This window comes from Dreissena polymorpha, chromosome 2 (assembly GCF_020536995.1).
Source record: "Dreissena polymorpha isolate Duluth1 chromosome 2, UMN_Dpol_1.0, whole genome shotgun sequence".
In the NCBI taxonomy this organism is placed as follows: domain Eukaryota; kingdom Metazoa; phylum Mollusca; class Bivalvia; order Myida; family Dreissenidae; genus Dreissena; species Dreissena polymorpha.
Window position 1 is genome coordinate 89,983,266 of NC_068356.1, and position 13,419 is coordinate 89,996,684.

The 13,419-nt window shown below is 33.3% G+C and overlaps 1 protein-coding gene across 1 annotated transcript; it reads right to left on the bottom strand.

Annotated features, from left to right (window-relative positions):
* Positions 1–5,158: 5,158 nt before the first annotated feature.
* Positions 5,159–11,644, bottom strand: LOC127869894 (RYamide receptor-like). The gene is made up of 3 exons (XM_052412553.1): positions 10,877–11,644; positions 6,527–6,838; positions 5,159–5,251 (listed from the first exon to the last, which is right to left on the bottom strand). Exons 1-3 carry the CDS (start codon positions 11,642–11,644, stop codon positions 5,159–5,161), a joined length of 1,173 nt encoding a protein of 390 aa, XP_052268513.1.
* Positions 11,645–13,419: the final 1,775 nt, after the last annotated feature.

The window sequence follows — 13,419 nt, forward strand, 5'->3', positions numbered from 1 at the left end:
TTTACGAAACAAAAAGCGATATCTCAGTAATCATGGCTAAATAGCGGTGAAAAGCGCAAATTCAATCGTCAGCATTGGAGTCAGAAATAATGAACCTAATATGGGTTTCCTTTTCGACATAAATACGTATGATTAGAATAACATACTACAAAAAAAGTCTTGCATTCTTGAGAATGCGTATTGACTAGAAAGATGCAATAGGCTATAGAGGCATTTTTTAAGGTCATTTCCTATTTATGAAACAGATATTACTGCGTAAATGTTACCCCATTTATTTTTCGCCATCTCGTAATTACTAACAAATACGATGCTGATAACTCCCCGATTTCCCGTAGGCAATGTGCTCTTTATGTTCCATTCGCTTGGTAGCATCTCAAGTATAACATAAGTACTTTGTTAAACAACATCCTCTTAACACGCAAAGATCTTGATACCGGTATGCTTAAACCTGTTCCTTTTTTGACACGTATTAAGTGAAGACAATCGAAGTGTGAAAATACACATATAAATTACAATGCATGTGCACAATAATAATTTAAACCTCAATCGCATATGTATAATCGCTAAATTATATACTATTTATTGCCAAATTTTTGAACTCTAACAACAGAATAATCGTAAGGTGTAGCTGACCTTCACGGAAAATTACTACAACGAAGTGAATGCAGTATTATGATTCATTGTCATAATTTCGTTACACAAATATATAGAATATTCACTAAGAAATAGTCCCTATAACATCGCTTTGCTTTAATACATAATAACTTTACTTAAAACATGTATATTTAAATGTGATAGTTAATGGGCCTAAGAGGCAACTATTTGTACATATGACGTATCGTCGGGAAGACAATTATTGACACACAATCGACAAATGCTCTACCGACATTCATTGTGGGCTATATATCAACTCAGAATGACAGATAAGTTCAATTACGTTCAGATTGTAATGCAAATGCAACTCGGCCGAAAGTGGATCATGTATTCAGTTGAAACTATTTAATTATGCGATTTATATATATGCAGCTCACATCTAATTCGAGTCGACATATTATACCACTAAAAGCTAGCGTACATATATATACGTCAACATTCATATTTTTGATATCAATAAAATATTAAAAAACAAAACGTTAAGAAACTGCATTTTCAATACTGTTCACTGTGTTGACTTAAAAAGAACATACTTTCTTGTAAGACATATGTTAAAGACGAAATGATAAAATTATATACATTTGCACGTACATCAGTGGATAGGGCTCTTATATGCTCAATGGAATTTTAATGTACTATCTTCTTAGAGTGGAGGATACGAGCACATTAGGATGTGGCCGTGTTACTATCTGTGTATCCGTTTATTTTAGATTATCATAATATTATTATACATATGCAAAACGCGAACTGCATGTTTAGTCTTTGCCGATGACTTACTGCATCCGTTATGGCAATGACTATCAAAACGTACAATACATTATACGCAAAGTTCAAGCAAAATGTGTAATTATTTAACGTATTCAAAATAGAACGTTGTACGCATAATATTACAAATATATACACATTGTTGAAATAAAGGTGATATATCCAATATATAACCTAAGCAAACAACATGAGCACATCCGGCGGTATATCCGTTATTTACATGAAAATAAAGGCTATAATTGTAAAAAAAGCATGCATATATAGTTAAATCGACGATATTATTGATACTAATTAATTGTTATGATACATTTAAACTTACTAGAGTTTTGGGAAAAACACCAATACTCAAATCAGATGCTCACTTATGCAATACAATAAATTAATACAAATAAAACATCAACTATATCATATTTTTAACAATACTTTGTTGTTTTGTCAATATCTGGGGCTATCAAAAAAACAAATCACCATCGTGTTCGGAACTCTGTCATGTGATGCTAATACAAGTTATTACCATTCTGTCATCTGAAGCGAAATTACGATGACCACTTCTTAAAATGGATGTAAGAAATGGAAAACGGGCAAGATGATTCTCACCATGTCTTCAATAATAACGTGTTGACAATTAGAACGAATAAATCATTATTATGGTAAACAAATTCATATATCCAATTCTAGAGTAAATTCGTCCGATATTAAAATCAGGGAAATTTAGTGCACTTTGGTTGACTTATTCATAACATTGAATAAGCATTGACATATTCATAACCCAAATGTATTAAATACTTTTTTCATACCGATTATATATATAGAAACTTTAAAAAATAATTATGATATAAATCATAATGCAAATATTGATGACACCTTTAGCAAATATAAAATCTTTGCTGTATAACAGGTAAGTTTAATTGGCCGAAGGGGCAGCATCTTAGTTTTTTTGTGTTTTCTGTTTATCGTGTTAAACAAAACCATGCCATCTGTACCTTTATGTGCGCATGAATCAGCCGTGTTAAAGTGGATATGGTGTCCGGATAGCGACAGGTTCACGGTTAGATCCCCACTGCTCTGTTGGTCTCCAACAAACAAAACAAGCCTAGCAAACGACCTCGAGAGCGTTGACATAAGTACTTAGCTTTCGATGCAATCCACTTGAAATTAATAAGCTTACTCTAACATTAATTTCAAAAAGGCTGTTTAACGGCCATATTATTAAAACTCTTTTACTGTTGCTTCCTGTAAATGTTGCACATCACAATGTATTTAACTCAGTTCAAAAAAGAAACAGGCCAAATGCGAGTTTCAAAGAACTGCTTATATTCCAGAGCAAATATTTTGTTGACAAACGAGTGTTCTATTTTAAGGGAAAATATATGCTATTACACTTAGATAGCTTCTTGTTACTTCTTTCATTGCCTCATTTACTTGATAATTGGGCTATGAATTCAGACCAACTTAATGACGGCGTTGTAGCGGAAGAACAGAAAATACAGTAACCATCAAAACGAGGTCTAACAGACATGACAAAAAGGTTATCGGGTATCAATGTATTAACATTCTAAGTATTCCTTATTGGAATATCTAAAGATGGAAACAGCAATGTGTTTCCTGGTTTGGGAGTTTGCGCACTGCATAATAAGCATTTGATCAACACACTTCTCTTAATTACCGAGTCAAATGATCAAATTCGTCCGATCAAAATCAGGGAAATTTAGTACAATTTGGTTGACTTATTCATAACTTTGAATAAAAATTGACCTATTCATAACCCAAACGTATTAAATATGTTTTTCATACCGATTACCTATATAGAAACTTATTTTTTTATATAGATCATGATGCAAATATTGGTGAAACCTTTAGCGCATATAAAATCTTTGCTGTATAACAGGTAAGTTTAATTGGCCGAAGGGGCAGCATCTTAGTTTGTTTGTGTTTTCTGTTTATCGTGTTAAACAAAACCTTACCATCTGTACCTTTATGTGCACAGGAATCGGCCGTGTTGTAGTGGATATGGTGTCCGGATAGTGACAGGTTCACGGTTAGATCACCACTGCTCTGTTGGTCTCCAATAAAACAAAAAGCTCGTGTTATGCCTAGCAAACAGCCTAAAGAGCGTTGAAATAAGTATTTGGTTTTCGATGCAATCCACTTGAAATTAATATGCTTACTCTAACAATAATTTCAAGAAGGATTTTTTAATCGCCATATAATTAAAACTCTTTTGCTGTTGCTTCCTGTAAATGTTGCACATCACACTGTATTTAACTCAGTTTAAATAAGAAGCAGGCCTCATGCGAGTTTAAGTGAACTGCTAATAATTCGTAGCAAATAGTTTGTTTACAAACTAGTGTTCTATTTTAAGGCGAATATATGCTATAACACTTACATAGCTGATTGTTTCTTGCTTTATTTCCTCATTTACTTGATAATTAGACTATGAATACCGGCCAACTGTATGACGGCGTTGTAGCGGAAGAACAGAAAATACAGTAACCATCAAAACGAGGTCTAACAGACATGACCAAAAGGTTATAGGGTCTATTCAATGTATTAACATTCTTTTTATTCCTTATTTGAATGTCTAAAGATGGAAACAGTAATGTGATTCCTGGTTTATGAGTAAGCGCATTGCATAATAAGCATTTGATCAACATACTTCTCTTAATTACCGAGTCAAATGATAGATTGTAAATGAAGAAAGAGATGCATGTTCATGTACAACTGGATGCATCTTTTATCAAGCCATCATCTTGTCTCGATCGCTGACCGCTTAGCCGGATGTTTTCTTTATGTATGAATGGATCATAATTTCGACTTTGAAACATCGCCTCAAATACACTTTCTGATTACGTAATTGACAGCATTCGCTAAATAGTAACTACACAGCAAAGAAAATGGTTTATATTTAAATGCTTAAGTAAACTGTTAAATAATATATTGTATTTTTGATAATTGAGCTCAGTTGGTAACTAAGAAATATATAACAAACGAATGTATAGCACATATACATGTTTTTTTTGTAACATATGTTTGGATAGCTTAATTTGATTATAGATTTGTATTTTAATGAATTATGCTAACATTAAACATAAACTCCCACTAAGGTTTCATAGAGATTGCAACATGCTTAAAAACCAACACCAATACACGAATTATTTCAGTTATTCGCCAGATGCCATATTTTTGCATCCATATCTTATTACCAAATAACAACACTTGCAAATTATACATATGCTATTTTAACTACAACGATATTTACATTAACAAAACCGTTAATAAAATATATAACATGCCGGAATAACACAGAGAAATTACTCCATGTGTATATTGGCAGCTATACATAGAAACATTTTTGTTTAAGATATACAATAAACATACTTGCAGTGTGACGAGTAAGGTTGAGGACATTATTATGCAGAGTAAAATTGTTAACTCGCTACCCAAGTGTACGTTTTATCATTCAACTTGTAACACGATATTTGACTTATCACGATATGTTTCGGGTATTTATTATCAAATACACACAAATATACGTTTGTCAAATTATTTTCATTCAATATATGAATATTAATTATTGTATGTTGTTTATTGGCACACAACATGTCATTTTAGGACCAAACGTATTCGTGCGGAAAAGGAACTAGAACCTTATGTAAGATTTTGTCTGTTAACGTTTATTTGGATTCGTTTTGATGTTGTTTTTAGTTTATCTTCACAATATATGAGTATTGTGCGTCATTCAGCTTAGTTTGTTCCAGGTAAATCGAACTTGTCCAGCACTAAACATCCGTGTATGACACTTGCCTGAGTTGACGTTGTACTTAAGAATGGGCTGAAAAGAATTGACACCAGTATAAGGCGTTAACTTTCATGGAAAAATATCATCATCATGTCTAATTATTGACAGACAGTCATTTGCATTTCATGTGCGTTGTAAAGTCGACGGTACGATCGCCATCGGCGTACATAAAATGTTCATGACTTGTCTTTTTTAGAATATCAATAACTCTACTTAAAAACATTGTATTGTGTTAATATTGATAAACATTTATAATTCACAACATGAACAAACATAAGACAAACGCAATACTAATTTTGTATAACCCCTTTGATAAGGGCTAATTAGAGGGTTCACTTTTTTCGTTTAACCGTACGTCACTGACAAGTTTCAAGACTATGCCATTACTTTGGTATATATAAGTTGATTTCGAAATGCAAGAAATGTCCACCGTCATAAGATGTATAGAGCCCGTCGAACTCTATCAAAGTAAAAGCCACACTTAGAGTTCAAAGGTCAAATTTACCATAAAACAGCGTTAAATGCCTATGTAAGCAATATCTTTGCCATAATATTGAGAGATTGTGTAATGATGTTGCACAAATAAAATCTATCATAAGACAATGAAGTTCGTGTAACCTAAAAGGTCAAGGTCGAGTCGCCAATTACCAGCTTGTCCGAATGGTATTATTAGCATTCATTATTCTATCTGAGAGTTACTTATTGCATATGACCAAAGTCAAACCTTAACATAATCTCAAAGGTCAATCGAACAGTGTAACTCTTTTAGGTGGGGAATAAATTTTGGACTGAAGCAGATTTTTGGTCAGAGGAGGGATTTTAAAACAAAAGTGGAATGTGAGAGCCTACGTGACCAATTGTTTTATGTCTTGATATTGTATTTCAATTTGCAATGTCTTGTTTTGATTTCTATCGAACCACAAGTTGAAACACATATACACCACAACATTAATCAGAACAGTTTCAACATGTGCATACACACACTTCGAGAGTTGACCATGGACTTGTTGTTTCTTTTATAGAGCTATTGGACATAGCAGTTTTAATGATAGTATGTTATGCTATTTTATAATAAATATATTCACTCTCTTGGACACCGACATACACCATATCAATTGCCACATCTGTATTTCAAAAAGATCCAAAAACCTAACGAGTATGTGTAAAGACGTTGGTATACATGCACAACACATTTCATGTAAAATGTTAAATATCGCGCAAAACACCGGAACTAATGCGACTATGCATGCATGTATACTCCGTTGTAGAATTACTTCTGAAATTCGACTTATTGCTGCGATTCCCTACCGAAGAAAAGCGCGCTGAGGTGTGACGATGCATATGTTGCATCTCTATGACGTTCCGAGCCTTCGAAAACCGACAAGTTGCCACGCGGATGACCTTGAGAAAGCCATTCCGGAACCTTGCGTTCATCCAGCAGTAAATAAACGGATTATACATGCAGTTAGACATCGCAAGCCAATGAGATGCCGTCCACACGATGTTCATGCCAGGCAGGTTATAGAATGTGAGGTGAACGTCCCCAGCAATGGTAATAGCATGGAGTGGCAGCCAGCAAATGGCGTATATGATCACGACGACAATCAGCATCTTGATAATCTGAAATGATAATATAATGCCCGTTTGTTTGTTTGTGAACAAATCATGCACACCAATGTTATCGATAATATAGTAAAATATAGTACCAACTTAACTTCGTTTCATTTCAATGCTTGCATTGCATGGTGTAAGGTCTAGTCAGCCACATGTAAGAACATACTGTACAGGTTAGATAAAACCTATTTATTTGAACTCGATTGCATCTAACGCCTCAGGCTTATTAAAACTTTCCAGTCCGTTTCCTTGGCCTAAAACCAGTACTTGGTGTCAATGAGGAGATGTCACCGATTGCTAGGCAAACACCATATCCATTACGCTACGCCGACCTTTTCGTTGACATGTCGACAACAAACTGTAACATAAAACTGATATCAATGCATTACTGAGTGCCATAGACCGAGAGAATTGTCACGCAGATAGATTTTTTGGCAATTCCTAGAGAGTTATTTTCAACCGCCCAACATTAACATTTTATATCAATATTGTTAGATTAAAATCAGTGATACAAGTTTTGAACTGATACCAGAAAAAAACTATTTTGTTAAAATTATGTTCCTAACAAAGCAAACAAACAAATACTTAAACGAGTTTGTACTATGACTGTTTTCAAGGTGACCAAAATCCTCGGCAAAAGCAATACATACTATTATAAATCCGTTAAATATTCTCATTTACAGAAGGCACACTCAAAACATGAATTTTACTGCACTGTATGCTTGAAGTTGTACTGTTAAAGAAATTATTTAAGTGATAGAATGGGCATATAAACTATATACACCTGTGCTACTGTTCTTATTTTACCATTTATTTTCTTCTTTATTAAATAATCAATATTAAATTATAATACAAATGTTGTAATTTATGCATTCATAATAAAGGAAATTAAAACTGGCAAAAAAAAAAAAAAATGAATTTTGAAGGTCCAGATTAATTTGCATTATAGCGCTTCCTAACGTAAAAAATAATTTGATCTCTTGTATCGCTAGTAATTTCTTATGTACATTATTAACATATATTGTAAGAGTATGCATTATTGTGCAGAACAAGACTATCATTTTTACACAATCAGCATACTCGATCTCTGCTTATTATATGTTTATAAGATAATTAACGGACTTAATGGAAATAGCGAGAAATTAATTTTATATGTGACTTGTCGGATATCGGGGAGATAATTATTGATAAACACTCGACAAAAGCTTTAAGACGATTCATTTTTGGCTATAAATCAAATGTTAATGACATAATTGTTCAATAAATGTCAGATTGCGATGCCAAAACAACTCGATCAAAACTGAGTTATTGATTAAAGCTGCAGAAACGATGTTATTATGCACTTCAAATTCAACATTATCAGAAGACACTTCATAACAGTATCAACCAATCGCTATTACAACTATGATGGCACCAGGTCTGGTAAAGCTTTAACAACGATAAGCACTGTTTACATTATGGTGTGCATTGTTACCACAAACGAGGTTTTGTTTATTACATAATTTATACGACACATTTCTGCCAAACAAAGAGATTCAAATATGTCCAGGTTGATCTCATTGCCTCATCGTTTTAGCCATGCTTATCTGCGTGCCTTATTCGTAAATAACAATGTGCGTCTATATCATCTGGTTTCTTATTCTTTTAAATTGATGTTATATGATTAAACAGAAATACTTAAATACTTGCTCTTTCATTTCGAAATGTAGAACGCATTCCGAAGTAGCGCATCTATATGCAGATCGCACAGGCTTAACCGGAACAACACTTTCCGCCTTAAATGGATTTTTGCGAAGAAGACACTTTCCTCAGTCAGCAAATATTATAAGCGGAAAGTGTGCGGACTGCATAGGTTAATCGAGGACCACACTTTACGCATATGCAATAAACCCCTTTTTCACAGAGCACGGCCCATATCTATGCGGCTCCCAACTTATGCGATAAATTATGTCACATAAAGCTTCCATCATTAGAGTGTTAATACTATCGCATCTGAAAACAATTAAGAGTGTCTAATGGATCCCTTGCTGTTCACGCATTTTCAAATATCACACCATGTATGCGGTTCTGTTAACAGCAAACACACAATCGCCAGTATAAACATACATTTTTGTTGAGATGTTTTGATAGCAGGTAAACATCGTGTTCCATTTCACCCGGAATGTTATTTAAGCAGTATGTATTTATATAATTCATACTTTTTAAACTTTATAAAATGCGTTAAGAATTTGCATCGACTTTACAATGCTGTCAATTTTTAAATCTAATATTGAATGTACTCATTTTTGTCTAGCTATTAGTCTATATGATTGTGTCTGTATATAGTAATAGATATGCAAATCGCATACTTAATGATTATTCGCTGATTAACTGTATCTAGAACAAGAATGAATACCAAGACTTAAAGTATATAATTTCGCACAATGCCAGCCAATTATGGAAGCTTGTACGTACTCAAAGTAGTTCGATAGTCGATACATAATTTAACGTCTTATACAATATATAATACATTCATATTCTTAAAACATATGAGATGTATTCAATATGTAACATAATCGCATAAATACAGCACATTTGGTGTTATATCCGTCATTGACCAGACAGAAGCGAGTATAAATGATTATGCAATACGCAACGTTGTTCAATCAACAATATGTGTTATAAAACTTAGTTAGACGATAAAATAAAACTTGTTTGATGGCTGGGAAAAAAACCTATCGTATCTGAACCCATGTGCTCACTGATTTCATTGCATGCATTTATAAAACAAAAATTCAACAGATGTGAAAGATAAATTATGTTGAATGTCGAATGCGAATGTTTGTTGTTTCAACGACACTGCCTCGGTCTATCAAAAAACCTTCATCATCATGTTCGGAACACAATCAAGTGATTCTAATATACATTCTGAATATTATGTCAAAACTAGATACATTTAATAATTAATGATTACACTATATGTTAAGAACGAGACACGAGCAAGTGAATTATCGCAATTCCTTTAATGCTAAGGTCTTGACCATGGAAAGGATATATCCTTATAATTGTACACCCATTCATATATCCCAGTTTAGAGTATTTGCATTCGGTATTAAAATTAAGCATATGTAAAGCAATTTATTTAATCCTCTTACGACTTTAAGAGACCATTGACCGATAAGAAAGCCCAATAACATTATTGTAAATGCCGATTTGTTTTCATAGAAACTTAATACACAATAAATAGCTTTCAAATAAATCAATGTGCAAATATTGATGTATTATTTAGCGAACATAAATTAAATGGCGTGTAGCTGGTCGGCGAAATTGACACAAGCGACAACATCCTACGTTGTTTGTCTTCCACCAATCACGTAACAAAATTTTTGCCGCCCGTAGCTTTATGTAACGATAAAATACAACGAAATATTTCAAATGTGAAAGTTATTTATAAAACGAAAAACATAGACCTGTCATAAAGAATAACAATGCAAATATTTTCCTCATTTACAGAATGCTTTTTACATACAATAAAGTAAATAACACATGTTAAACACGTGTATCATAAACACATATACGTTCAAAGATGTGTGGAAGTGACGACATAACATACTATTTCTCCTTTACAGCATCCCTGATATTTATTCGCGGAAATGACTTGCGTTTTGGTATGTTATGTTCACGTGAGTCACTAATTACAAGGTGATTGTTAACGGTCAAATTACGAACTCTCTTATCAGCTGCTTGTTGTAAGTGGTGCATATCCCATATTTTTTTATATTGTGATACAGAAATACAGAACAATATAGCAAACGTCAAAACAAAGGTGTCCAAGTACAACAAATTTCATCGGGCATTATAAACTTATTGATGTTGCATGCATGTCTAATATTAAATTTAACGGATGAAAACAATACAGTTTTCCTGGTTTTGAGTTTCAGCGTTAAATAATACGTCGTTGATCAACTGGCTCTCTTTTTAATTACCAATTCAAAAAAAAAGTTTTTTGAAATGCAACATCTTAAGAAAGATGTATATGCATGTAAAATGGATGCATGTGATTACCTTTTTCTTTGACAAAGCCATCCTCTTGTCGCGATCGCTGACAGCTTCGCCGGGTGTTTTCTTTATCCAAAGAACTAGGATGATCCTACTGTATGCGAATATGAGAATTCCCAACGGGATAAAGTATTGGAATAATAAGATGATAAAATTATACACCGACTGTGCAGTTACATTGTCCCATACTTCTTCGCAGAAAATTGGCGCCGAGGAGTCGTTGACATAGCGGTGAACCTTGGCTTTTATGGCGGTTGGTAGCGGAATGATTATTGATAACATCCAAATGATAGATATCACTACGAAACCCTGTCGACGCTTCATCTTGTGACGTAGAGGATGCACGATGGCCCAGTATCTATCGAGACTAATTGCGACCAGCGTAAACGAGCTCATGAACACAGTGACCACTTGCAGGAACGAAACGATTGGACACATTGTTTCACCGAACGGCCACGAATTGATTATCAAATTTGCAATGAAAGTCAGCGGAATGCACAGGACCGCCATCAATATGTCACTCAATGCGAGACTCACGATAAAGTAGTTCATTACCGTTCTCATTTTTCGCGAAGAGAAGACAATGAAGCATACAATCGAATTTCCAAACACCGACAAACATACAATTATGCTGTACATCGTTATAATGATCGCCTGCTGATAAACAGGAACCTCGATAGGTCCACGGACCTGATATTCTGAAGTGACATTTAACGATGATTCTGACGTAGCATCGTAGTCAAAAGCGTGTTCAACACTTCTCATTTCCGCCATGTTGATTCATGTAAGTATCAATGACAATTAGCATGAATTAATTATCATCGCAAATAAGCACACTTGTACATTTTATCATAACACAATTTGTGCAATACCTTCGATTAAACATGTTCATCAAAAAGTTATGAGATTCTGATGTTAATAGTTCTTCTTTCTTGAGCGTCTAACGCCTAAAAATCAAATGCTTCTAACAAATCCAGGAGCTCCTTAGTATGGGTTCGTAGTTTAACATCTTATTATTCGCTTTGTTGATTTGAACCGGCCAACGATCTTAGTAGATAACGATCACATCTATTATTCACTCTAGGAGTTAAATCTGAAAATATAAATCATAGTGTATAAATACAAAGCTAAAACGAACTGTATTCTTATCAGGGTGGACATTTTGTAACAATGAAATGTCATTACAAAAATAATACATATATTGCCAACATAAACTTTGGTTAAAATCTAATATAATATTTACATATAAATAATATAATTATTTCATCGATTTACCATTCAGTGCAGCTTTCGCGATTACAAATATTATGAATACAGAAACTAGTAACAGTAAATTAAATGAATTATTATTCACATTAAATATTCACTTGATGAAACTTTACGCTGATATTAAACATTTCCAAAACAGCTACACGTGTATTCGCCAAATGTTTCCAGCGATAAAGAAAAGGTCTCGAAATGTCGTTATGCTAATTATCTTATTAAGGGTGAAACTTTTTGGTAGAAAAGAAATGTATTTCGAAAGTTATTGAAAAGCCTAGTCAGAAGTATTTCCAACGGCACATGCTTATGCATTTATCCAGAAGGCTGATTGTTTTGTAATGTGTTAGTCGCAGACAAATTCGCTGTGATAGGAACTTTGGCAGTCACGCCATTCATGAGATTCGAATTGAAAAATCTTACAATTTAGTGGAGACACCAGGAGATGAACACATTTTCCTTTTAAAAATATTGTCAAATCGTAGAATGTATGATGACAAAAACGCCAAGCAACGTTTTCAGCCTTCGTTTTATTGAATTTTACCGATGTTAAAGCAATTTAATCTACAATTTATCTAGAAAACAAATCAGAAGAGAAATTCGCGTCCTTATTTATCATTGCAATTAAAATATTAATAAACTTAATATGATTTATAAAGGGATTAATAAGATATCAGTCATGATATAAAGCAGGCACATGTTTCACATTTCTAAAAAAAAAATTAATTGTATCGAAACATCGTGCGCTGAATATTATTTGCTTTGTTTTCTTAAGAAAACAATACATTTTATTCAATGTACTTAATAAAGACTTGAGAAATGTCGTGTGTTTAAGTTTTATTCGGAATAGTTTGATAAAAAAAAAAAATACTACAGGTACTATTAAATAATCATCAGTGTTTACTTTATATAAATGCCTTAGGCTAGAAAACGCAAACGAAACATGTTATTTAAAATAGTTTTAGGATAGTCTTTCTCGATTTATTATTCATGAGTTATTCATTCATTGTAAATATAGTTCGACTTTATAAGAAAGACAACGCTGCCGTATGCTTTGGCTTTCAAGTGCTCTTTAGTCATTATTTGGGAAAGTTTGCAAAGCAAGAGCAATGTCTAGCAATTAATCGGAAACTCTGTCGCTTAAAACATATTACTGTCCAAAATGACACGTTCTCTTGTGGCAAGGACTGTATTTTGCTCAAAAAATGTTTACGAATCTAATACAACCTTGTTGTTTATTGGAATCACAAGGTTTCCGAGAATATTGGCAGCTTCTAGTAAATTAGCAA

Coding starts and splice junctions, on each gene's coding strand:
- LOC127869894 (XM_052412553.1), bottom strand. CDS start 11,644: ATGGCGGAAATGAGAAGTGTTGAACACGCTTTTGACTACGATGCTACG. Junction 6,839..10,876: donor TGGCTTTGTCAAAGAAAAAG/GTAATCACATGC, acceptor TTATCATTTCAG/ATTATCAAGATGCTGATTGT. Junction 5,252..6,526: donor CCTCAGCGCGCTTTTCTTCG/GTAGGGAATCGC, acceptor AATTCTTTTCAG/CCCATTCTTAAGTACAACGT.